Source organism: Miniopterus natalensis, chromosome 12, assembly GCF_054644295.1.
Source record: "Miniopterus natalensis isolate mMinNat1 chromosome 12, mMinNat1.hap1, whole genome shotgun sequence".
In the NCBI taxonomy this organism is placed as follows: domain Eukaryota; kingdom Metazoa; phylum Chordata; class Mammalia; order Chiroptera; family Miniopteridae; genus Miniopterus; species Miniopterus natalensis.
The window spans coordinates 24,397,401-24,423,915 of NC_142092.1; the positions used below are offsets into that span (position 1 = coordinate 24,397,401).

General features: G+C 39.8%; 1 protein-coding gene across 8 annotated transcripts in view; it reads left to right on the forward strand.

Annotated features, from left to right (window-relative positions):
* MPDZ (multiple PDZ domain crumbs cell polarity complex component) overlaps positions 1-16,845 on the forward strand; it is a 140,324-nt gene extending 123,479 nt beyond the window's left edge. For all 8 annotated transcript variants that reach the window (XM_087822664.1, XM_087822659.1, XM_087822666.1 and 5 more), the window contains 15 exons: positions 513-605; positions 693-767; positions 1,958-2,132; positions 4,021-4,166; positions 4,864-4,947; positions 5,149-5,342; positions 6,660-6,807; positions 8,443-8,529; positions 9,418-9,508; positions 10,401-10,444; positions 11,290-11,412; positions 12,731-12,835; positions 13,402-13,514; positions 14,330-14,453; positions 16,288-16,845. In XM_087822664.1, coding sequence (XP_087678790.1) covers positions 513-605; positions 693-767; positions 1,958-2,132; positions 4,021-4,166; positions 4,864-4,947; positions 5,149-5,342; positions 6,660-6,807; positions 8,443-8,529; positions 9,418-9,508; positions 10,401-10,444; positions 11,290-11,412; positions 12,731-12,835; positions 13,402-13,514; positions 14,330-14,453; positions 16,288-16,434 — 1,749 coding nt within the window. In that variant the 3' untranslated portion in view covers positions 16,435-16,845. The remainder of the gene's footprint in view (positions 1-512; positions 606-692; positions 768-1,957; positions 2,133-4,020; positions 4,167-4,863; positions 4,948-5,148; positions 5,343-6,659; positions 6,808-8,442; positions 8,530-9,417; positions 9,509-10,400; positions 10,445-11,289; positions 11,413-12,730; positions 12,836-13,401; positions 13,515-14,329; positions 14,454-16,287) is intronic.
* The last annotated feature ends 9,670 nt before the right edge of the window (positions 16,846-26,515 follow it).

A 26,515-nucleotide genomic window follows, 5' to 3' on the forward strand; every position in this document is an offset into this window, starting at 1 on the left:
CATAAAAGTAAATTCTCAAACATTGTATGTTCATTAGATTATTGAATGCATTTTTTTGTTTTCAGGATATTTTGCTAGCTAAAGTTACTAGAGCTATGTTGCTGGATATATATGCTAAAAATACTAGAGATAGTGGACATGTGGGAGGAGAGAAAATACAGGATGGGGCAAAAGTAGGTTTACAGTTGTTCATACGGAAAATAATACAATAATTAATAAGTAATAGTACAAGAATAAGCTCTGTGGTTTGCATACTCACAACTGTGAACCTCCTTTTACCCCACCCTGTATTATGAACATTTGATGGGGGATAATTTATTTCCATTAAAAAAAAAATTGAAAGTCTGCTTAAGGAAAGAAGAGATTTCTAATAGCGGATGTTAGAACAGTTTAAATGTCTATTTTAGCCTCTGGGTAGATGATGACATTCAGAAATTATGCTCATATACCTTTCCACTTGGATAAATACAATGTTTCAGGTTTTCTGAGTGGTCTTGTTTTTATTTCTCTAGGATCAAGGGGGCTTGGGCATTGCGATCAGTGAGGAAGATACACTGAGTGGAGTCATCATAAAGAGTCTCACAGAGCACGGGGTCGCAGCCAAGGTGAGGCGTCCCCTTCCCGCGTCAGAAAGCGCTGGAGGAGAAAGTTACTTCTGCAGAATCCCTCAAACCTCCCATGTTTCCATTTAGGATGGACGGCTCAAAGTTGGAGATCAGATCTTGGCCATCGATGATGAAGTTGTTGTTGGCTATCCTGTTGAAAAGGTACTTTTTCTGAAAAAAAAAAAAAGAAAGAAAATGGTGCTGTGAACCCATCTTTGGGTGTGGCCACAGTATGTGTATGTGCAAGCACGTGTGTGTGTGTGTGTCTTTGTGTTTGTCTCTGTGGCTGGTCATAGAGAATTACAGCTATGTGGCTATATTAGACAAATACCCTTAAAGAAGAGAAGATATTATTTGGAAGTTCTTCAATTTTTATTTTCTATTTTCCAGTCGTGGCAATGCTAAGCTATTTTCTGTTGCCTGGTAAATTCAGTATTTAGTGGACATTTTTGATAAATATCATTTCCATTTTCCCTTAGCAAAAGTTTAAACTTCTAAACAAAGGTCAATGTAGTGTTAAGACCAAAGGAATATTTTTCATGAATGTTTGCTCCCATAACCAGCCACTATGTATATTGTTTTATAACAGATTGTAGGACTCAGCCATTAAGTGAGATAAAGCCAAATAAGTTAGTTTACAGCATGTGTAACTTCTGTTGGGGTTAACAGTTATTTGTACCTGAGTTTCTTCCCCTTCAGAAGTGTTCGTGACCCTTAGGAATCTCACCTGAGGCCTTTCACGTAGAAGTGCCAGGAACAACACTGTGGTTCTCTGGAGAGTTGGTGTGCAAATGTTTCCATTTCTACAAGAAGCCTAAATCATTTTTCTATTCAGTTTTAATAATTGTATAGCGTGATCCTTTAACTCCTCTCCATATGTTCTAACTTTCCAGTTGGCTTGACTCTTCTGCTGCATAGTGTTCCTAATCCCGATTGCAACATAAGTGCTTCCGTTTTGTTAGAAGTGTCTGTGAAAGCTGCTTCAGATTGTCTGTAGAATCAGGGAGTGGGTAAAATACCCCACCTGCGTTCTAAGGTTGTAGTGATCCAAAGAAACGGATGAAACTAATTGGAATTATAAAGAGTTGAAAGCCCTGTACTTATATAAGAGTAGAGTCAGAACTGGATGTACAGTAGAAGTTAACTGTGGCCTGGATCAGTATTAGGCAGTTAAAGAAAATGTAAAAATTCTTTCTTGACCCCTCAGGCCTTGACAAGGAAAGAATTTGCCTCTGACTTTTCTCTCAATCATAGATATAGTCTTAGATTCCAACTAGAATAATGACTTATTTGTGTCAATCTACTAATTTGCCTTTGAATTTTGTTTCCCCTCCACACCAACCCCCTGCCAGTTTATTAGCCTTTTGAAAACAACAAAGACGACAGTGAAACTTACCATTCGTGCCGCGAATCGAGATTCCCAGGCTTTTGCTTCAGCAGCTGGTACAACCAATGGAGAAAGAAAGAACAGTTCCCAGCCTCCGATGGTCCCACTACCTGGCTCCCCGGAACCGGAGCCTGTCCGAAGTAAGGGCTGTTCCAGTGAGTCCCGCACGTCTGGCACACTCAGACCCAGCCGCGCGTCTCCTCTTGGGAGCCCGCTGCCTGCCTCGAGCTCAGTGTTTGGAAGGCCATAGTCAGGGCATCCTTTGGCGAAAGGATGGTATAAAGGGAAGAAGGGGTGCTGACCATTAGGCGGGCGATGTGTGTGCTCTACATTAACCAGCCTTCGGCCAGGGCCTCAGGAAACCTATCCACCCCCCTGAGCCCCAGCTTCTTCATCTCTAAAACAAAGGAGAGGTACTCTCTGCTCTCAAGGATCTTTTGTTAAGGGCACCTTAATTCCAGGTATCTAATGAATTAAAAACGCCATTTTGTACATTTCTTTTTTATACCGAGCAAGTAATTTAACTTCTCTAAGCTTCAGTGTTCTGAATGGACACACTGTGAAATTCACCAGTGGAATAAATGGCACCTGGCACAGCAAGAAACCCTTAAAAATGCTAGTCCCTGCCACAGGTGTTCAAGTCCATTTGAGTTCTGTCGTTTGGATGTAATAGTGGATCCTGTCAAATGAAATGGTGGTATGTGGACCATGGGACAACACTTTTCTATCATTAAAATGCCAGTCTAGTATATTGAGACAAGCTATTCCTTCCAGTTATCTTTTTAAGAAAAATTATGCTAGCGTTTAATAAATCAATAAATTTCAAACTTTGCAGCATTAAAACAAAAGTACTTAAGCACATTGACTTTTTCTGCAATTCGGAGGGGGAAGATCTCTTTTGGCTCCTAAATTGCAGCATTCAGTTCTGTTGACAGATTTTTAAGGAAACAGCAGTTTAAAACATTTGTAATATAGTTGTACAAAAAGTCTTAAAGTGATAAATATGGGATGAAAGTGATTATTTAGAAAGACCAGGTAGTTCAATGAGTTGTTAAAAATTTTAATGGAAATCTCATTTTTTTATTTTATCTTGATCGCTAAATAGCATTGTCTATAAAATTATGGAACGTTAAATGAAAATATAGCAGAAAAGAAAATATCTTACACCTGCTCTTACCAGTTCAGGAGCTAGAAAATAGCCTGTCTCTGATTTCCTAAAAAGCATCTTGTCTAAAGCTGCTTTGCCAAATGTCCCAGCTTGCCCAAATCGCTGTGTCATAAAACATAGGCTACAAAGGCTAGAATGAAGTGAGGTGTGAACTTCCATTCACCTTGGTTTTCCACTATCTCTCCTTGTCTATCCAATCCTGAGCATGTATGTACCAGTGTGTAATATATGAGTTTATAAAACATCAAGACCCAGGAAAGATACTGTGAGCGAGTCTCACTTGACATTTTATAAACTCAGACATTAAGTCCAGCTATATAAGGCTCAGATTGATTACATAAGAGAGGCTCTCGGATAAGAAGAGAAGAAACAAAGATGTAGAAGCCCCGAAAGGCAGGCTCTGTGACCAAAAGTGTTCATGTTTTTTGTGCTTTGTGGTCTTCCCTGACTGTTTTAGATCCTGCCACACATCTCAGTTCTGAGCTGTGCAGATATGATTTCATAGGAAGTTTGTTTGGCTCCAGTGAAATGTAGAATATTGGAGCAAAACTAGAGTTTCAGTTCCGCTCTCTGTTCTCCGTCCTTTATACATATTATCTCTAGCAACTTAGAACACACAGAATAATTCAGAAAATAACTTAACAGGTAATTTTGTGCCCACTCTGAATTAATAATGAAGATTTAATTGTATTTGTTTGGTAGTTTGAGATACCGCTAAAAGATTAAGGTGAATTTGAAGTCCCTTTGTCCTGCCTTGGGCCCATTTCCCGCCCCATCTCCCAGAGACGCCCAGTGTGGTGAGTTTACTGCACATGCCTTCTAACCAGTTTGTATTTCGTTTCATTTTAACTTGTTTTTAGGTACAAGCAGGTCGTCAACACCAGCAATCTTTGCTTCTGATCCTGCCACCTGCCCCATTATCCCAGGCTGCGAAACCACAATTGAGATTTCCAAAGGGCGCACGGGGCTGGGCCTGAGCATTGTCGGAGGGTCGGACACGCTGCTGGTGAGGACGCGCCCAGAGATGCTTCAGACACAGGCGGCCTTCAGCCAGCCCCGAGAGAGCATTATCAGGGAGCTTTCTATCGGTTTTATGAAATGACATATAAAAGCTTCAAAAAATGTATCATTCCTTGTTATTTTAGTTTGTGTGGAAAATATTTAACTCGGCGGGTCTGAGGTTTTTATTTTGAGTAAGCCAATTCTGACTCAGTAAGATTCTGTTGTGACTGTGACCTTTAGGTTCAAAATATTTCTATCAGTTCACCAGTCCTTGCTGTATTTTAATTTCCTTTTTACTGACTGGATATGATTGGGTTAGATCCATATTGAGAGGAGTATATGGCCAGTTTGTAGGCAAAATTTTCTAAATGTCAAAAATGCTTTTGAAATCTAATCATTTCGTATGTGGATAGGAAAGATGATGTATATCTATTATATATGTATGTGTGATTTATATATTTTATAATTTTTTTCTTCAAACCTCCCTATCATTAGAAAGAACTATAAGCTTCATTGAGCCTTTTTAGCAAAAATGATGTTATACTTTTCTTTGAATTTTGATATGCGACTCACATATGGACGCAGTGCGTGTACAACCCTTATCTCTGCCTATAAAAATGCAGTGTGTTTTGACTCCATTTCTGCTCACCGTTCCTAGGGAAATGGGATAAAACATGGGTGTGTCTTGTCTGGGTCCTTAGGGTGCCATTATTATCCATGAAGTTTATGAGGAGGGAGCAGCGTGTAAAGACGGAAGACTCTGGGCTGGAGATCAGATTCTAGAGGTACAGCTGCTGTGTACTGACCTCTGCAGTTAACAAAGAAAAGGCGACTCTGGGGAGGGTGGTCTTTGTGTGTCTTTCTCTTTTCCTCCCTCACTTCCCCCCCCTCACTTCCCCCAACTCCCTTTCCTCCCCTCCCCTTCCCCCCTCCCTTCACTTTCCTTAAGGCACCTGGTTCTCAGGCTGTGTCCCATTCCCGCCCAGGTGAATGGGATTGACTTGAGGAAGGCCACACACGATGAAGCCATCAATGTCCTGAGACAGACGCCGCAGAGAGTGCGCCTGACGCTCTACAGAGACGAGGCCCCGTACAAAGAGGAGGACGTGTATGACACCCTCACCGTCGAGCTGCAGAAGAAGCCCGGGAAAGGCCTGGGATTGAGTATTGTTGGTAAAAGGTAAGACCGAGCGGGGCCCACCCAGTGACCTCCTGGAAATGATTGGATTTGCGGTCGTTTAAAGAGCACTAGCAGTAGGAGAGCCTTTATCAGCAGCGCGTGTTCTGGAAGCCGCTGTTGGCAGCCCTCTCGGCGTGGAACTTCAAAGACATCCGTTTCCAACCTTTGCAGTCAGTATGTTGGGGACTTTTGAAAGTACCAACCAAAAAGCCATTCGTTACTTTTGAGCACCTGCTGTGTGCCAGGAAATATATTAGTTCTGGGGAACAGAGTTAAGTAAAACATGGTCCCTGACCTCAGGAAACTCATAGTTTGGTAGGTGAGAATTAAACATATTCTTGCAGTGAAGGTCTCTGTTGATGAGTGACAGAAATGCATTGTGGGGATCCATGGAAGCAAAAGAAAAATAAACCAAATGACCCTATTTAAGGAAAGTAGATTAGGAAAGCTTCTTAAAAAGAGGTGCCTGAGCTGAAGCTACAAGTGATAAATGCTAGTTGGTTATGAAAGGGGTTGGGGAATATTCCAGGGCGAAGGATCAGCATGAACAAGAGCATGCCATTGAAAGGGAACAAACGTTAGAGACTACGGTGGTAGATTGGTGAATATACATCAATTCAGTTCCAAATTTATTTAAATATTTATATATAAGAAATATTAACAAATACAGTATAGTAAGTTCCAATACCTTTATTCTAAAGGCTTTCAGGTGGTGAAATGGCTTGAAGTCACAACCTTGGCAAGAGCAAGTGATGTAATTCAACTTTCAGTAAATGTTTCTAATTCAGTTACCTTTGTATCTGAATAAGAAGTTGCTGGTTTAGTTATAGTTTTGAATGAGATTGGAATAAGGTTAATATTTGTTCATTTTGTATAAATCTCTCTTGATTGGAAGTGAGATCTGATTTAAAATAAAAGACAGCATAGCAGGGGTACTTAAATTTGGGGCAAAAAATGGTTTTAGTTTGAGGTACATATTTGTTATTTATTTTTAAGAATGTTAATGATGTTGATGATAATAGCCACATAATTTTATAGGCACAGGTCAATATCCATATAAGGCTTCATTATGGTGTAGAAAGAACAATAGATTTAGCACACAAGGCCTGACTCTTACATCTCTTTTTTGCCATTTGGTAGCATTAATTATAATATTGCCCCAGTGTTGCTTTGAAACCAATAAAACTTGTAAAAATAGAGTAAAAAACTGATAAAAATAGAGTAAAATGTTCACTTAAAAAATGTCATCTATTATTAAATATGTATTGCATTACAGTTAAGATAAAGTAATGTTGAAAATCAAAATTATGTTTGCAGAAATGACACTGGAGTATTTGTGTCAGACATTGTCAAAGGAGGAATTGCAGATGCCGATGGGAGACTGATGCAGGGAGACCAGATATTAATGGTGAATGGAGAGGATGTCCGTAATGCCACCCAGGAAGCCGTTGCCGCTTTGCTAAAGGTAAAAATCAAATGCCAGAAATAATCATGTGCCATAATATAGAAGAAGGGGAATTTAACATTGAGCTAGCTCAGTGCAACAAGTACTGACTCCTCTTTATTTAAAACATTCTCTCAAATAAGATAGAAGTAAGAAGCCATATTTTCATGATAAATAATCCTCAATACACAAAAACTTCGTGCACCTGAGGTTTATTGTAGTAGTATTTGTAATAATAGAACATTTGGAAGCAAAACAGTTGACATAGCTATACAGACTTTGGTAAATATAGCAAAGGTGCACGGCAGGTGATTCTGTTTAAGATCACGTTCAGGATAATGATATCAATTAACAGGAAAAATCATAGCAGAGAATGTGAGACAAAAATTGTATTTACAGTGTAAGAACATCTATGTAAAATAAAATCTTATAGTAGGTCTTTTAACAATAATTATGAGGTGATTATTGGAACTATGGCATCTTTGGTTTTCCTTATTTTATTTTCAAAATTTTCTATTGACAGTGAATTGATTTTATAACAGAAATATTGACTTAAAATTTTTTTATAACAGATACCCTTGAAATTTAAAAGAGATATGCTATAAGTAGATGAAAGAGTTATAACTTTATACATTGAATAATTAATGTACAGAATTTGTTAACCTCTGCAGTTATGTAAGCTGGAAATATAAATAGGTTCAAGAAAGGTTTGACAAGTTCCCTGCCCCCCCCAACAAAAACCAAAAAAAACTTACAGATGTTGCAGGTCAGGTTTTGACCTTCAAAACTTGATTCATGATTAGTATGTTTAGGAGTGAAACGTTTCTTATAGCCCCTTTCATAAGCAGCATGCTAATACCAGTGCCCAGTACTTATGGAAGGTTCTCCTTACACTAGACACTGGAATGAACGTTATACATGGATTATTTTATCACAACCTGTAATGGTTTCCATTTTAAAAATGCAGAGTAATGACTTACCAAGCTAGACATCTGTTAAGGTCACACAGCTAGTAAGTCACATAGTCTGATTTAGAGCAGCGTTTCCAACTGCAGGAGCCTAGCACCTCAGACACCTCCTTGGGCTGCTTTCTCAGGAGACTGGAGAGCATTTCTTGCAGCCTGTAATGTCATGTCTCTCCCTCAAAAGAGGCACAGGAAAATTGTCTTCAATCCCTGTTTTGTGTTTGTAGTAATATGGCTCATTTAAGTATTGTTCATTCAGGTACAGTATAACAACAGAGTTTAGCTGTTTATCTGATTACCTCTGCTATTAAGAGCAAAACAGGTTGCTTTAGTGTTTCTCTTTTGTTTTTAGAACCTGAGTTATTTAGTTCATTTAGCCTCTCTAAATCAGTGTGTTTCCTGAGATAACTGCCCAAGTCTCAATTTCTTGTTACCTGTTGGAAAGAGTCTCCATGTAAATTATGAGGTCATAAGACAGACACTTGGTATTGCTGTTGCTGCTTGTTGTTACTATTTTGACTAATTTTGTTTTTTAAAAAGCCTCTTTCTACAAAGCATTGGAGGCATCCTTGCCTATAAAAGTTCCAAAAGGAATATCCCTTTTAAAAACTCAGTCCTGAAGAAATAAACGTGATCCTAAAGATGACTAGCGTTTTATTTAAACATTTTCATAAAACAACTGCTCCCCCAGTGTTCCCTAGGTACAGTGACCTTGGAAGTCGGAAGAATCAAAGCTGGACCATTCCATTCGGAGAGGAGGCCCTCTCAGAGCAGCCAGGTAGGTAGCTATGGGATCCATCAGGGTAACGCAGGCCACAGACCAAAAGGAACTCAAAGGTGGTCTCGACTGTGGGTCTGTCCAGGGTCGTGGACACAGGCCTGGCTCTCTGGCAGTAGGCAGAGTGGGGCGCAGAGTTTGAGATAGGGAAGAGCAGAGCTGAAAGTGGACAGGTAAGGAAGGTGTAGCTCTTGAGTAGTTTGTAAATATTCTAAGGAATGTAATTTCTTTTCTGACGTGATTCTTTTTTCCATAATATCAAAAGTTAACCAATGAATGTATGAAAGCCTGCTGAGATAATATATTTTTGAAGTATTTTATAATGAACATCCATCAGTATTCAGCTGAAAAGAATCCCGTGTAGGTGAACTGCAGATGCTCCTCACACATATAAAGAGTGTTACACAGTTGAAGTATCTTGACAAGCCCCTCTCCTCAGTCTTGTCTTCTGATGATAGAAGCCCATTTTCATCAGCCTGTCCTTAAAACCCCCCTACTCACCCCTTACTGAGGACCATCAGCTTCCTATTAACAGCTCCCAGTTCTGTTTTTAAGTTCCCACCTATATGTAGCATCATTTTAAATTTAGAGAGGATTAGCTTGAATGAGATTATGAAAATTCACTAAAACTTTAGGTAGTTTGGAATCAGTTTCATCCATCCTTTTAGCTGTAATTTATTTAGGTCACTCTGCAAATTCTTCCTTACAAAGAAAAAAAAAAATCAGTAGAAACTGTTTAAATGCCCATGAAAGTATCAGATGCCAGCATTACTTACCAGGTATTTCTCTCTAGGTGCATTTTTAAAAGAACCGAATTCTGAAATAAGTGGTATTTAGAGGCTATCATTACTTCCCAAACTTTCTAAAATAATTGTTTTATATTCATAGATGAGTGAATGCAGCCTGTCTTCATTCACTTTCCCGCTGTCTGGGTCCAGTACCTCTGAGTCACTGGAAAGTAGCTTGAAGAAGAATGCCTGTAAGTTTGGGTTGGTACTTAAGCATGGTTGACTGGTTTGAATTCTGGCCACTGACAGATTTTCATCCCAGTTTTAATTTACCTCTGAGCTCTCTTTCCCCCAAATCATTCCATATACTCATACAGGTAGAAAGACGGATGTTGGCAGAAATTCTGAACAGTGCGAAGCTGTGCCCACGGCAGCTTTTCCCGTTTGATGTTTACCCTACAGGACATACCAAACATACGAGTCGATTCTGTATTTTTTTTCTTACTAAACCTATTGGTATATTTTATTTTTATTTCCGTTCCCTGTTTAGTGGAACACCAATAAATCAGAAGATGCCATGAAGTGAAGCCTTTTTTTTCCCATGAGGGTTGCAAAAATTTTGAGTGAGAAAATTAATATGATCCTCCTGTGTTTTAATTACATGAAATCATGATGCAGAGGGGATTTTTGGCTTGGAGCATCGGTTGAAAGTTGTTCAAATTGAAGAAACTAACCATATGGCATTCTCTGTTTGCAATATGACTAATATTCTAGAAATTTAGGCACTTATGTCCGTGAATTCTTTTTAATGCACCCATGACTTTATTCCTCTCAGCTGTGCACATGTGTCTTTCCATCCAAAACACAGTCTGTCCTTGTCTCACTTAAAGGGGATTGTACAGTTATATAAGCAGTGCTTAAAATGAGAAGGGAGAAAGGGGACTGTGTATGCATTTTTCCAACTGGAGAAATAACGAGTTCTTGTGTGAGACAGACTTAGTCATGTGTGCTAGCAACTTGGAGAACCCTTTCAGAGAAATAGGGGAATGTCACTTAGCCCCATCCAGCCCCAGACGGTGACTGAAATTTAAATGAACATAAAAATGCCTTAATAACCATATTTTGTCTCTTTCACCTTCATAGTGGCATCTGAAATACAGGGATTAAGAACAGTTGAAATAAAAAAGGTAACTCGGGGACTTGGGGGAAGGACATAGTGCAAACCCTGCTGACCTCAGAGGCATACGCAGGGCTGTTTTCCTAGAAGCCGCCTTTTCTATTGTACTCTCTGAAACGTTATGTCTGATACACAGCAGAAACTACTCAGTGCAGTCTTTCCTGAACTTTCTGATTATAGCACCTTATTTGAAAAATCATTGTTGGCGTCTTCTGTATCGGCAAAAACGGCCTCAGCTCAGCCCCGCGCAAAATGTGCCCGACCTCACACTGATGAGTAAGCCTTTGCCTTCAGCAGATACCTTCTATTTTCCTTAAAAAGAATCCCCTGATAGCCATGCACAGAGAGAAAATAAAACCAGCTGCGATTTATGGAGCCTTTTCTCTGTGCTGAAGACTCATGTAAACACACTGTGCCGTCACCCTCTCTTTTGATGCTCACGTAGACCTTGGTGAGAGGCACTGTATCTCCACTCTGTCAGTGAAGACCTGGTGATTCATTGAGAAAAGTGGATTTGTTCCAGGGCCCAGTGTCTGGAAGTGGGGGTTCGTGGGTTTGGACACAGGTCTCTCTGATTTCAGAAACTCTGCCCTTTTCACTTCATCAGTTTTCCTGCTATTTGTCAGTCCCACAACATGGTTTTCACTTAAGGTGCATGATTCCTTTTGCAGGTGCTTATTTTCCTAAATTGCACTAAGGACCTGTGTCAAATAAAGTAGTGCAAATTTTTTTTGAGCTTCATTTTCCACCCTCACACCTAGAGGATCAGAGTCAACTATAGAATATTGTGCCAGAGAAACCAAAAGTCAGTTAAAAATATCGCATTGATGGAAACGTGCTCTCCTTTCCATTCAGGGGCCTACTGATTCACTGGGCATCAGCATTGCTGGAGGAGTGGGCAGCCCACTTGGTGACGTTCCGATATTTATTGCAATGATGCACCCGAATGGGGTGGCAGCTCAGACCCAGAAACTCAGAGTAAGTTTCAATAATGGCCCTGGTAGCCCTAGCGAGTTTGGCAGAAGTTTTGATAAACTATTTGAATCTGGCCACCTGTGTCAGGCAGTTTTAAATGTCTGTATCTGCTTTTAAGTCAGCTAATCCAACCGTAGCAGAGCTTGCTTTGAGTAAAAGATGCAGAAAATTGAGAGAGAGGAGAATTTGCTGCTGTTTGCAGATTTGCAGGCAGATGAAATGGGAAGATTTGCTATTGTTTCTTAATTTTTTTTACTTGTTTGAAACTGTAGAAGTTAAAACAGTGTTTCAGAACACCTGTATGAGGTGAACATTTATTCATTACACATTTCATTGGTTTAAATGCTGATTTAACTTTATGAAGTCGAAAATTATCAGTTTATGTTGCATTGGGTTATCAGTTTTGCAAAAGCTCAGTATATAAGCATGGGCAAAAGTAGGTTTACAGTTGTAATACAAATAAATAATACAGTCCATAAATAATATAAGAATAATCTCTGTGTTTCCCAAACTCACAACTGTAAACCTCTTGTAAATATGCCATAAATCATAAAACTATACAAAACTTGCTCCAAAGTTTAGGGATTATCTTATCCAAATGTAGAGCACTACAATGGATTCTGTGCTCACTGTTCAGTTGTGAAATCCTAGGAATATTCTATTAAAGCCCATAAAGTAAAATCTGTGTGGCCTCATATCAAAATGGTCCTTGAAACTTAGCCACTTCTTAGTTTAAATAGTCTCTAAATTGGGGAATGTCCAGTCTCCTTTGAAATCTAAATATATGACTGACACTTAAAAATTGATTGTTACACATAGCACAGGGGTCAGAAAACTTCTGTGATGGACCAGTGACTCTGTAGGCCTTGTGGGTCGTGTGGGTCTCTGTTACAACCAACTGAGCATAGCAAACTTTGTTCACCAGAATAAGCAGTGGGCCATACTTGGCCTTTGGGCCACAGGTTGCCAACCCCTGACTTAGAGTCACATATAATGTATATAATAATGATTCCCAGAGAGATTCTGGCTTCCAAACACCATCAGACAGCTTATTCTTTTAATGGGAAACAATGTCTTACCCAAGAGAAACAAAGAGAAGAGTGACTTCCCCCTCCCCCCAAAGACTGTAGAACTCAGTCATTGCGTATAACTTCTTTTATGGTTGCTGCTGCTTGGAATTAGCGGTTTCCTTGGGTAGGTTTCCATTGCTGGTAGCAGTATGTATGTGATTTGCAGGGTAGGGAAGGAAATTGTTCAGGTCTCAGCATCCCTCTCTCCACGGTTGTGTTCGTAGACGGCTGTTTCTTTCTCTCCCTTGCAGGTTGGGGACAGGATTGTCACTATTGGTGGCACATCCACTGAGGGGATGACTCACAGCCAAGCAGTTAACTTACTGAAAAATGCCTCTGGCTCCATCGAAATACAGGTAAGATTTTTCTCCCAAGCACTACTCAGAATATGGGTAGCTTGAGGACACACGAGTGTTCATGTTAAACCAGTAAAAATCCTGAAATCTCCTGCTATTATTTCTTTTACTGTTTCCCTTGAACATAGATGATTACGTTGAGAGCTCCAAGAGAGTATGTAAGAAACACATTCTGTCACATTTATCCTGATGCATTTATTGTTTCACACTTTAAGGGGAAAAAACACAAGGTCTTAGCAGTAAATGATCAATTGCTAGAATTTTAGGTGGTGTGAGTGAGTGACTTGTATTTTAATGATTTTTAAAAATTAATTTCATGTGAGATCATGTTTGAAACCATCAGAGAACTTGATAGAATTGAAGTAGAATATTTTTACTGTCAGTTGAAGAGGCCTCTGGACCTTGTGAAATTTCTTTCTCTCTGGCTGTATGTTATGTTAACAGAAATGATTGAATAGACAATAAAATACATGGTTTAGTCCAAATGCTCTTTTTGAAGAAAGGTTACTACTCATCCCTGCCCACATGAACCTGTGTTTTTCTCTTTCTGTTTCTCCTCTGCACAGGTGGTTGCTGGAGGTGATGTGAGTGTGGTCACAGGTCACCAGCAGGAGCCCACCAATGCCGGTCTTCCTTTCCCTGGGTTGACGTCAGGCAGTATATTTCAGGATGATCTGGGGTGAGCTCAGACATTATGGTTTGTATGTCCCTTCCACTCACAAGTAAACTAGTAGGAGATGAGGGATGAAATATGATAATCATGTATTTCTAAATGATTAAATAATTATGGCGTGGATTAATTTTATCAAAGATAGACAGACATGTCACTACCCATCCCACAGTGTCAGCTGTGAGTTTTTTGGGAGTACATTTTTAGTCTTGATGTCACTACCTCATGTGACATGGAACATGTCAGATCTATCCTTTTAAAATTTCCAACATTGCCTACTCATTTAATCATCTTTTTGATTAAAAAAATTCACAGTTATCCAACACTTGAGCTCAAAAGCATTAGAACATAGAGGAGAAGAGAGGAGCATATTAGAATTTTTAAATAACTTGATGCAGCTTTTACATGATTGGCAATTGATTTTTCTCCCGGAGCTTGGGAATACTGATGTTTATGACTTACTCCGTGATGGTCCTCTGCGCTTCAGCCCTCTCACTTTAAATAAACTGGAAGGAGAATGAGCTTTTCATGCAATGAGCACGTGCTGTGAATAGGTTAGTTGAAGAGAACCGTAAATGAGTAATAGAATTAGGGCATTAAATTGGATAGAATTAGGGAATTTCATTGGATTATGTAAATTTAAAATACTGAGCCCCGCATACACTGACTAACAATTTAAGCCAAAAACACCCATGAAATACTCACCGCCAGTAACAGCGAACGGTACTAGTGCTGGATAATCCTTAACTTGCAGGTGCACAATTATATATATATATATTTTATATATATACTAAAATATATAAAACTTTTTCTTCTTACTATAGACCTCCTCAATGTAAGTCAATTACACTGGACCGAGGACCAGATGGCTTGGGCTTCAGTATAGTAGGAGGCTACGGCAGCCCTCACGGAGACTTACCTATTTACGTTAAAACAGTGTTTGCAAAGGTAAGATTGCAAATTTTAACCACCCTCTCCCCCTAAATGTTCATTAATAGTGGTCAGCAGCTGGCTTATTAGTTTATGGCCTGAGGTAACGCCAAATGGTTAACAGTGGATCATTTTCTTTTGGAACTCCCTATAGGAACAGGTCATTAAATATTTTTATCCAATTTGAGGTTTAGTTATGTTTTAAGGAATATAGGCTGAAATTGAAATTTGGAATTTTTGACAATATACATAAAAATATTAATGAACTTTAGACAGTAACACGTGACTTTTTTCTTTTGAAAACAAGTGGCATAAGATTGTCTTTTGAAAGTAGGACGTTTTAAATATGTATGCTGTAAAGTGCTGGCATTTCTTTATCTTTGCATTTTTTTGTTGTGAAATATAAAACAGGAACAGAAAAGTGCATAAAATTGATATGCAGATTAACTAATGGGGCATTTATTTTGTAGTTTAATGTCATTGAATAAAATAGAAAAATAATAACTAAAACATTTTGAAGAGTATCCAGAAGCTCTGTCACCTGTAATAAACCAGCATTTACAATCAATAGATTTAATTTTTTTTAAAAAAAGGAAAACCAATAGTATATAGTTGTAACAATATAGAAACCTGGTATATGTTAAAAAGGTTTAGAATAAGAATGAAGTTATTGCAACACTGGTAGATTATTATAATAACTTAAACCCATATAATTATTATTACTATGTTGTTAAGGCATTTTTTTGAGGAGCTACAAAGTCAGACAAAATTTCCTACAGGAGAAAATCCAGAATCTCAAAGTTTTACAATGCAAAGGAGCAATGCTGTTATCAAACCTGTGAAAAGATTCAATACACAGGGGCTTGAGATTAGTGCTGTGATTCTATAAAGTGCCCACCAATGGAGGTTTCATTCTGTTATTTTGAAAAAATATTATTTTTAAGCAATTTAAAGTGCAGCAATCAAGCTACAGGCTTAATTTATGAATTTTTTAAAAGCCACTGGTAGGTCCAAAAATACAAACAGCTTTTGCCAATGAATAGAAGAGTCATGCAGTCATTCTCCTCAGCCTGGGAACAATTTATTTAAGGCATGCTAGTTAGAATGTATTTTAAGAATTCCATCATTATGGATTCCTCATTAACTTTTCCGTATTTTAATCTCATATTTAATTGCACAATTGCCTACCATAAGCATGCCTTAAGACGGGGTTCTTTTTTAAACAGCAGTGTCTGTGTTTAATCTTAATCATTAGGGCCCACGGAGAGTATGAACACTCCCTCTCCCCTTGGGAAGTAAGGATCCAACAAGCATGAGCTGCCTTTCTAAAGCTACAGAAAGAATCCGTGTACATTTAGCAGAATTTGTGCCCTGTCCTGCCCTTGTTAACATACACATGGGCTTTATGCTCCCGCTGACCTTTGGGTTTCACGGCCCTCATGCCCTCATCCTGTAAAACTGCTTTTGTTCCCACCGAATCCTTTGTTTTCTTTCTGTAGGATAAAAAAAAAAATCCTCAATTCTATGAAATCATTTCTACTAGGCAAATTCCCAAATATTCTTTATTAATTTGGGTTCCCACCTGCTATGCCGAAGAGCCAAAAAACCCATTCAGCTAATCTACCGACTGCTAAATTCTCTCTCAAATAGGAATTTCATTGCTCAAACCATTTAGGAGAAAGACCTCCTTTGTGTGTGTGCATCATTGCCTAATGGCCACGGCGCACCCATGGAGCGTGGGGAGCAGTGTGCGACATGCAGAGCCACGCACGTTCTTGTGCAGACCTCCCGCTGTGGGCTGTGAGGCGGCATTTGGTGAGGATTCTGAAGCAAGCCCGCTCTGTCATTGCAGGGAGCAGCCTCCGAAGATGGGCGCCTGAAAAGGGGCGATCAGATCATTGCTGTCAACGGGCAGAGTCTGGAAGGGGTGACCCACGAAGAAGCCGTGGCCATCCTGAAGCGGACAAAAGGCACTGTCACTCTGATGGTCCTGTCCTGAAGCAGCTGTCAGAGCTGAGCCAGCGCCCCCCGTCGCTCCCGTTGCTCACTGTAGAGGGAACCGAACTGGTCCTGTGGGGGGCTTTTCCTGTGCTGTGTTCTTCGTGCTCTTCAAAACTGTAGGGAAAAATACCATTTAAGTTTGTTACTCTCACTTGGAAATAATTTTCTTAGACGCTAGTATCACTTTTTCCTTCCTCCTTGCGTAAACTCAAAGGTAGTCTCTTTGCATAGTGAAATCATTCTTTCTTCATGAAAATGCCTGGTATTTTATAATGACGTGGGCAAAAATGATTATGTGCTAAACTGATTAATAGAGGAAGAAAAAAAACAAATTCTAAAGCTAACCTAAGAAATGGCTTCAGTGAGTGACGGTGAAAATGAAAATATTAAATAAAGAAGAAAATGTCAAGTTTTGTAAAACGCCTCATTTTGTCCATCCATCCCTCTGCTTATTACTAACTTTTTAAAAATGCAGTTTTTCTATTGAAAATCTTTAAAAATAGTATTTAAAAATTTTAATATTATAAAAAATTGCGTCTCCCACCTTTAATATATGCATTTTTTCCCCTCCAAAAATGAGTTTCTAAGATGGAGTACAGAGCAGATATCTAAAGCGATGTCCCTACATATGTAAAGTAAACACTTAGTGCACATCTCCATGTTCATTTTCATTTTTGACCTATTATAAAATATTTCCGTGATTCTGCAAGTAAAATGATGCCACCCTGCATTGACTGTCGTTTCTCTCGAAAGCAGCTGTGCTAACTGTGGAGGCACATAGAAGGCTCTCAGGATCTTTAGCGCTGGTTTTAACTGATGCAACACTAAAAACGTGTTAGCACGCTGTGCAGTTGGTTTTCAGTTAGTATTAATCCTAATGACAGAGAAAAAAGCAATGTGTTAGTAATTATTTTGGGTGTATGCCATTAGAAAATTGATAGAAAAATTAAGGGGATTAACATAACTTCATCCCATTGCTTTATATTAACATCTTATAATACAATAGTTTAAGACTCAGGGAAACAGATGGAGCTGTTTATTGAGACAACTGGTGAGGAATTATCATGTGTTCATTCCCATTTTAGAGCGTGAAACTCCTACATTTGAATATATAAAGTCACTTTAAATATTATCTATATTTGTAACAGAAGTAGTGTACAGATATTTTATTGCAGCACTTTTGATTAAACGCAGAACTGGAGTGAATAAAGAAGTTTCATGGTGCACGAATAAAGAAGTAGGCACTTTTTTTTTTGGTTTGGGGAAGAGCTTTATTATATTGTTCAAGGTTTATAATTTAAAATTGTGTTTTATGGTGTCTAACTGAACATGTGGTGTCCATAGTTACAATTAGAGGAACTTCGGACAGTACTATTATGAAAAGCTCGATGTTCTTTACATCCAGAATTGTTACTGATGTTAAAGACGGATTCCTCATGGAGCAGAGGAAGGTATACAACATTGTAGAAAGACAAGTGCCTGCCTGTACGTGTTTTTCAGAGATGCTGTTAATGCAGTAGTGTTATAAGTTGTTCTATAGGGTAGTCAGAGCTGAAGTGTGTTCAGATGGAAAAGTCATAATGAAAATTATTTATACTAATAAGCATGAAATGTTTGATTTGAACACTGAGCAAGGATGGGGAACCTTCATTCTATTGATTCTGCCCCTAATTAGCTGATGAACATGTACATTTCTTCTGATTCGTCTCATCTGTAAAATAGGTTATTTTGTCTCAAAACTTGTATCTAGTTGTAAAATATAAGAATTCTGTGATTCTTGGTTATATAAAATGAAATGGACAAAACTACACAAGCAGGGATTCGGGAGATATTCTCCTTACTAACCAATCATTGTAAACCGAGGTACTTGATGTAACAAACTTCATGTTAGCATCCAGGGACACATCTAGTTTCTTAGTCATCACTCAATGGCTTTCTGTCATGAAGGTGTGTCAGGTAGGCCGCTGAAAGCCGAGCTATCCTCCTTCGTAACTTTTAGCTAGCAAAGATTTTTATGAAGGATACTGTGGTAGATTCTAGGGAGACAAGTTAAGCATCCAAGTTAAAGTTTGAGTCAATATGTGGGAGTATCCCCAGGAGTATTACCCTGAATAACTTGCCCCCCAAATTCATGTCCAGCAAGAACCTCAGACCATTATCTTATTTGCAAGTAGGTCTTTGCAGATATAATAGTTAAGTTTAGGTGAGGTCATACTGGATTACAGGGGGCCTCAATCCTTTATAGGAGACCATGTGAAGGTGAGGGGAAAAGAGAACAGGGCAACCAGAGCTGGGAGAACCAACGAATGATTTTCCTCTAAGGTCTTCAGACCAAGCTTGGCTCTGTTTCCACCTGGGTTTCAGGCTTCTGGACTCCAGAATTGTGAAGGAGTACATTTCTGTTGTTATAAGTTGTCTAGTTTGTGGTATTGGGTTATGGAAGCCCTGGGAAGCTCATACAGTATCATACAGTATCTTAAATATTTTTAAACCCTTAGATACTATTATTGTGTCTGGCTAATAGGAGAGACTCTATAGATTTTTGATGACCATTTGAATGGTTAAACTACAGATCATGAGTTATTTCATGGTGTTCCCTTGCTTTCGTTCGCTAGCTGCAGCCTACATACTAAACGCAAATAAAGAGGAACAGTGGGACTGCTACTGTAGGGATATAAGAACACTTGGGGAAAGCCCCCTCCTGAATTTCTGCTAATTAACAAAAACAAAGCACCCGAAAGAAAGGGAAGGAGGAAAGGAAGAAGGGAGAGAGAAAAAGACTGAGAGGAAGAGAAGGGAGATTCATCACGTTGGGAAGAAGTGGCCGAAGCTTACGCTCTCTGTGTTAGGTTTCCTGGAAGCAGGAGAGTTGTGTGGGGTGAAGGAAGAAAGTGGTTTAGGGAAGAGGCTGAAGACGTGACCGTTACAGCGTTAACGCCGCGTGCAGCTCGCGACGGTGGCCTGGCCCTCGGCGGCTCCGTGTACCTTCTCGCGGGATGAAATCACGGCGGACAGCACCCCCGTTCCCGGGGCTCTGTGTGACCCTCCCCGAGGGGGAGGAAGGCGCAGAGTTGTTGAGCTTCGGCGCTGACGGACCCGCAGCAGCAGGAGCAGCAGCGAGGGGCAGCCCGCCAGTGGAGTTCATGCGTCAGAACAAAGATTGGGTTGGAAGCGTAAAAAAGTGAAAATTCATGGAAGACAAAACAAGCTACAGGAGAGGGCTTCTCTGTCCGCTCGCTTGCCTGTTTGGTCTTTTAAGAATCTTGGTAGCGCAGAGTTGGATGGACTTGGAGAAGCGGGGAAGCTGGCCCTGCTCGGCGATGTCCTGCGTGCACCAGGCCGCGGCCTGGTCAGCGCGCCGGTGGCCGGTGGCCGGTGGCCGGTGGCCGGTGGCCGGCTGGGGGTGCATGCTCCCCGGGACTCGGAGCCTTTCTTAGATGCGTGGGAGGGAAAGCCGCTGGGAGGATGGCGGGGCGGCGGGAGTAAAGCGGGCGCTGCTCTTTACTCCCTGGGCCTAGGTGCGGGGACGGCAGAGCTGTCATCGCCCTTTCAGCGGCCCGGGCGGGTCTCTGTCAGCAGCGAGGGTCCTGGGGTGCACCTGAGTTGCGCACGGGTGTCCCCCAGCTCTGTGCCGGCGATGAGCGCGAGGGGCTCCCCGGGAGGCGGATGGGCCCCTAACCCCGCGAGGGAAGCGTGCCGGCCGCAAGGCATTTCTAAATGAAGAGACGGAAGCTAAGCGCCGCGAATCTTCTCGGTGATTTTTATATGCTGACATGGCAGCTGCTTTTTCCCTTCAAAGTACACGTGTTCCTATATTGTCCATGGTGATGCGAGTCACAAAATAACTATTGTCTAAGAATTCTACTTATCAGTCCAGCAAAGAGAGAGTTCAGCGGTAGGCCCTTAAAAAGAGTTCTGTCAAGAAAGAGGAAAATCTATGATGGTGATCTCAGAATTTTCTCACTCAAAATGTTTCTGGCAGTGTCCAAAAGCACCACCATCCGGAGAGCTTTAGGCAGCCTCGAGGGAGGGGCTTCGACCTGTTCCTCTAACACTGGACGTTTTTCAGAAGGTTGCGTCGTTGGGAATACTTACGATCCTCTCTTGGCTCCCCCTTTCTCCTCACCCTGTGTGCGTATTTTCAGAAATAAACCGGTTACCCTTGGTAAACATACTTTCTCTCTCTTTTTTTTGTTATCAGTGTACTAGAAATTAAGATGTTTCACTTGCGTGTGCCGTGAAATACTTGGCAAAATTCCACTCCCCTAAATTTTATTAACTTAAAGGTACCTTATTCCATTCAGTAAAGCTTACAGGCCTGCCTTGCTCTAGAAAATCAGACAACTGTGTGGAAAGCATTAATACCATGTACAGGATAAGCTATCAAGAAAGGGAAGTAGCTGTGCGTATTATATATCCTTGAAGACATCGGATAATATAAATTCAGTAGCTTTATTTCATAGCCTTCAGTTTTCACTTCTGCATGAGCATGACTTTTTCTTCTGAAGTTGGATGCAAATCAACTTATACCAGAATTTCAGTTGTTTTTTTGTTTGCAACCTTCATGGTGTTTCCCGTATCCTCATATAAGTCTACTTTTAATTATTAAATATTTTTCTTTATAGTAGATTAGTTTTTAACTTAAATGTGCTTAAAAGAGGAATTGTATCTCACTACTCTAAGTGAAAAAGAAATACATTTGCAAATATCAATACATCTGCATAAACATAAAATAACTGAGTCAAAGCCCTGTTCTTAAATTCTGTGACGATACTGTTGCTAACAAGGGTCAGAGCTTTGTCAGGGAGGGAGAATGGCCACTGTGAGCATGGTGTTAATGACCCAGGGGACATCTTCCCTGGACTTACAGGCACTGAAAGGAAATACCTCCTTCGTCATGTGATGCAGTATTTCTAGTGCTTTGTCAGCGCCACCTAAAATGATCACCTCATGATATACTCTCTTTGAAAATACTCTGTTATACCCAAATCAGAAAGGTTTTGTTTATAGACTGTTTAAAAGTGTGAATCCAAGCCAGTCAATTTCTATTCTTAAAAGTGTTCTTAGATAATGAGGTTAAGACTTTGTTTATCAGGCCTCTCCTCGAACCAGAATTGGGTCACTACCTTCAGTGCTTTAGCTTTGGCAATCTGAGTTTGAAAGAAAGGACACATGACATAAATTAATGGAGTAAAATTAATGTTGTGGTAATATTAAATAAAGCTAATGCCTCCTGCACCTGGAGGGCTATGCAGATGGCAGGCATACCTAATTACGCTCCCTGCTGCCTCTAAGTGTACTGATAAAAATCTCTCAGCTGAGTATAAAATATGTTCATTCACTGGCTCCAGACAAGTTCGTGTAAGGCAGCGATTTTCAACCTTTTTTCATCTCATAACACACAAACTAGTGACTGAAATTCTGCGGCACAACCAAAAATATAATTTTTGCCAGTCTGACCAAAAAAATAGGTATAATTTTGATTCATTCATACTGGACAGCTGTCGTTGTGTTGGCTGTTCTCATTTTTTTATTTGACAATCTAAGGGAAAAGAGGGCAGTGCCCCGGACTAAACAGTCACGTATTGCATGTTTTAAAATTTCTTGCGGCACACTGGTTGAAATTGCTGGCGTGAGGCAACAAATACACAAAACACAGCCAAGCATACATTTTTTAAAGGAAGAAACCACGATTCTATAAGTTAAATAAAGTAAATATTTACCTAATTTTAAAATAAGTCATTACAATAATCATGGTCTTTTTCTTTTCTGTGAATATTAAAATATATGTCGGCCCCATTAGAAAAAGTTTTTTATCAAACCAGTAAGGAAGCACTTACGTTTACATTTTTCCTTTTTTACTTTTACACATTAGTTTAAAAGATAAGTTTATGTGTAGAATCGTAAGTTAATTTGATTTCTTACTCTAGGTACCAACAGGATGGGCCGATTATCACTCAGGTATTTATAAAATTGTTCAATTCTTTAAGAAGTAGCTACTCTAGAAAATATGTTGCTATAATTAAGCATATAGATATGTTTTTGCCACAGATATTTCAGAGATGTCACTGATCTTTCTAAAACTTCCTATGAGTTCTCTTCGCTTAAGGAATGTGAATTTCTATCAACTTAATTTTGTTGCTGTTGGATACCTACGCTGGTAAAAGCACAACCAGCAACCTCTTGTTTTAGCTTGAGAATGATTTTAAATGCTTTTATAATATTTGTTCCATACAACTTTTACTTTTCTTAGGTTTATATTTATTGCTTACATTTTTAAAACAAAAGAACAAGTAAAATATTCTTTTGCAGACAGTTTCCACCAGAAAGATGATCTGGTGCAGTGTTCATTTCATGATAGAAGACGTTGGCACTCGTTTTTTAACATAATTTGTTTTAAAGGGTAAGGGTCATATGATTTCTTCATCTTTTATGCTTTTGTCTCAGAGTTAATGAAGGAAGGATGTGTTTAAAATTTTTATTTGTGGTTTTTATTGTCATTTGGAGAACTAAAGCTATGGGCAACATTTTCATCCCATCCATTTACATTTATTTATAATTATTCCTTCTGTTCAGTAGTGGGTTTTTTCCTAAAGCTTCTCCTTTCTGTTCATTACAGGTGTCTATGTAATGAACTCATGAATGCCTCGACTTATTCTGACGGCCTTGCATGAATGTAAGCCTTAGCTGATGAATGTCTTAGCTGAAGGAACTCGAGCTTTCCTGAGCTGTAGTGTAAACAGCTCGGGCTTCCGAATCCCTGGGCCCTGGGTTCATACTGTGGCGTGGCTCCTGACTAGACGGCCCCTGACCTCCCTGAGCCTCTGCCTCCTGGCCTGTGAAATGGGATTGAGAACCTCTCTCTCACAGCTCTATTAGTATCCAGTGAGATGAAGTCCCTGCACATGGTGGCTCTTGATAAATGGCAGAAATAGTGTTAATACAGTAAAGTCGGTACCTTGAGGGCTGTGTGGTCCATATGGGGGAATTGAGGTCATCTGGGGCGTGCTATCCTTAGTGTTCACATCCCAGCTAAGAATAAATGTGTAACGTGCCCTTTCTTTCTCATTCTAGAAACTTCCTCATAATTTCTTCTAGAACGGAAAGCAAAAACAACCCCAGGAGAACTGAGAACCGCAGAGCCTCATTGGTTGGTGAAGCGAATTTGTCACACATTAATTTTTCAAATAAGGTGCATTTGGAATGGGGGTTATTAAACCTAGTAAGAGGGTTGTTAGTCCATCTAAAAGCCCCGTTGCTTCTATAATAAACCAAGTATCTAGTTTTAAAAGCAAAAGGGAAATTGTACAATATCCGTCACTCATATAATCTCTCCTCCCCAGTCCTTGCGTTAAATTAGGATAAATTTTACTTTCATCCCTTTCTAAGTATAATCTCGTTTCAGAAGGGAGGGAACGGAGAAGTTAGTTTGGTAGATGAAACAGTCTGCTAGAAGGAAGTTGGTGAGATTAGACAGACAGACCTTTTTTCTTCCATATTACATATTATTTCTCAAGCAATTCATACACAATAAGGTGGGGAAATATAAGGTAGATATTGTACGTACTACTAGTGATTAAACTTTTTTAATTAAAAAAAATCTCTGAGGAGTCAAGGGCGGGGAGCCACTCCTAACGGCAGGCGTGTCGCCTGGACCGCTGGACAGCGCAGCAGCTCCCACGCCCCTTGGCTGGCACGGAGGGAAGCTCTCAGAAGCCCCCAGTGAACAGATTTACCCTCTAACTCTGACCACCTTTCCTGGCAAAAGCATCCCATTACCTGGTTTCAGCACGTAAATGAAGGGTAACGGGTGTTAAAATGGGACAGTGCGGTCGAGTCAGCTTGATGACATACCTGGCTGTGCTGAGCAGCTGGCGAGTGACGCAGCATCCCGCCAGCAGGCAGGGGCTCGGAGGAAGCGTGGGAGTGGGCGGGCAGAGCCTGTGGTGTTTGAGACGTGTTGGATGGCAGTGCTTGAGGGAAACTCGGCGTCCTTGGAGGAGGAGTGTGATACTTTCGTGGAGATTTTGAGGGACACCATTCGATGTTTCCAAGAGCTCTGACGTGAACGATGCTCGTCTCTATGAGTCCTGGCGGTGCCTTCTCTTTTCCTTGGCCTGTGTGTCTCCGTGACTGTTCTTTTCTCCGCTCAGATGTCTCTTCGGCTTCTCACTGCGTAGAAAAAGGCAGCCGTGGTTTTTGAGGCATCCTCAACTTGGTCCCGGGTTTTCCAGCCTAATTCCCCAGTTTTATTCCAGTGAAGCCCTAGTCCTGTCATTCTTTTTACACTTTTCCAAATGTGATTGGCATATACCACCCTCCGTGTTTCTATTTATACTTAACTTTTTCTGGAATGACTTTACCTCAACATGTCCCTGGGCTTTTCATCCTTCAAGACCTGCTCAAATCCTTGATTTTTTTTTTTTTTTTAATATGTCTTTATTGATTTCAGAGAGAGGAAAGGAAAGGGAGAGAGAGATAGAAACGTCAGTGATGAGAGTCATTGACTGGCTGCCTCCTGCATGGCCCTCACTGGAGATCGAGCCCCCAACCGGGACACGTGCCCTGACTGGGAATTGAACCGCGATCTCCTGGATCCTAGGTCAATGCTCAACCACTGAGCCACACTGGGCGGGCCCTCAAATCCTTTATTCTTCGCAAAGTTTTGTATTTAATGAGCTATTTGTTAAAGTGCTTCTCATGGAAAATGCCTAGAACATTCAGAAAATATTAACTATTCTTAATCAGAACTCATCTTTCTTCTAATGCTTATAAAATTTTTATCTCTGGCACAGCATTTTTCAAATCTTATATATCACTAAAAAACAAAAGTCTTCTGTGGTCCAAAAATAAGTTGTTTGAACATTGATTGGTTAAACACACTTAAAGCAATTCATTATATGTCAGACTTCTCAGAATGGTAGAATATAGCAATATATTGTAACTCTTCACTGAGTATAGAATACTATTTTCCAATCACAATTGACCAAAAATATCTAGTGAGACTCAGGTTGCAAGGAATACATTTTTAGGAAGCGTACCTCTACCACACCAGATTTTGATCTGAAAGAGTTACTTAGGTATATATTTCCTTCCCAGCAGAGTTTGAGCTTATGGACAGAAGGATTGGGCCTCCTTCAACTATTTACCCCCATTGAATGTAAAAGATATATCGTGTAGAAGACCATAATATGTTTTACTTTGTTTTTGAGAAAGTTTTGTTGTGTTTTTTTAGAGAGGAGTTAAAAGCAAGGAAGGTAATGAGGGTGTGTTTATTATTTTTGAGGAATTAACTGAGTTGTGAGTGGTGAGAAAGAAACCCTCTCTGCGGGAAGCATGGACGTAGGGAAAGATTGGGTCAGCTTTTGGCATACCCACTGAGTTGCAGCAAAATTAGTTAGTGGTTAGGGTGTAGAGTAGAAGCCAGTACTTTAATGGTCAAGTATGTTTCCAAGTTGGCTGTTCTCACTTGGAAAGTTCTTGTACATGGATATAGTTTAGTATCCCAATGACCTACCATCTCTCTAGCTTGTTAAATTTGATTAAACCCTGATCATCTACTGTGGGTCTGGCATGCTTTCACTCCAAAGTCAATACTAAATAGGAAGTCTGAAAAGGCTTGATTTTAAATAAGATTAAAATTTTTAAATTTGGAAAGAATCTAATCCAAGCCACTAATATATTGAGCCATCTTCAAAGTTACCAATAATCTATGGTAAAACTGGGACTGAAATTCAGATTTTCTGTCAATAAGTGAGTCCTTTAATTTAGCACAATTTGAAAGTTACGTATTTTTAAAAGAATTTAATATTTAAGTAATTTATAATTATAATATCGTATTATCTTAATTGAAGAAATTTAGCCAAGCATTAATCTTTTACATTTGAAATTGGGGTAAAAGAAATGCTTGAATAATAGCTAATTATTAACTTATTGAGCTGTACTTTCAAAACTTCAGGCATAAAACTATTAGAGTTTATAGTCATCAATATATACAAATTTCCAGCAGGAAGATACCTGAAAGATCTGTTAAATTCAACTCTTTATTTGACAAGGAGGAAGCTGCAGGTGAGCACTTG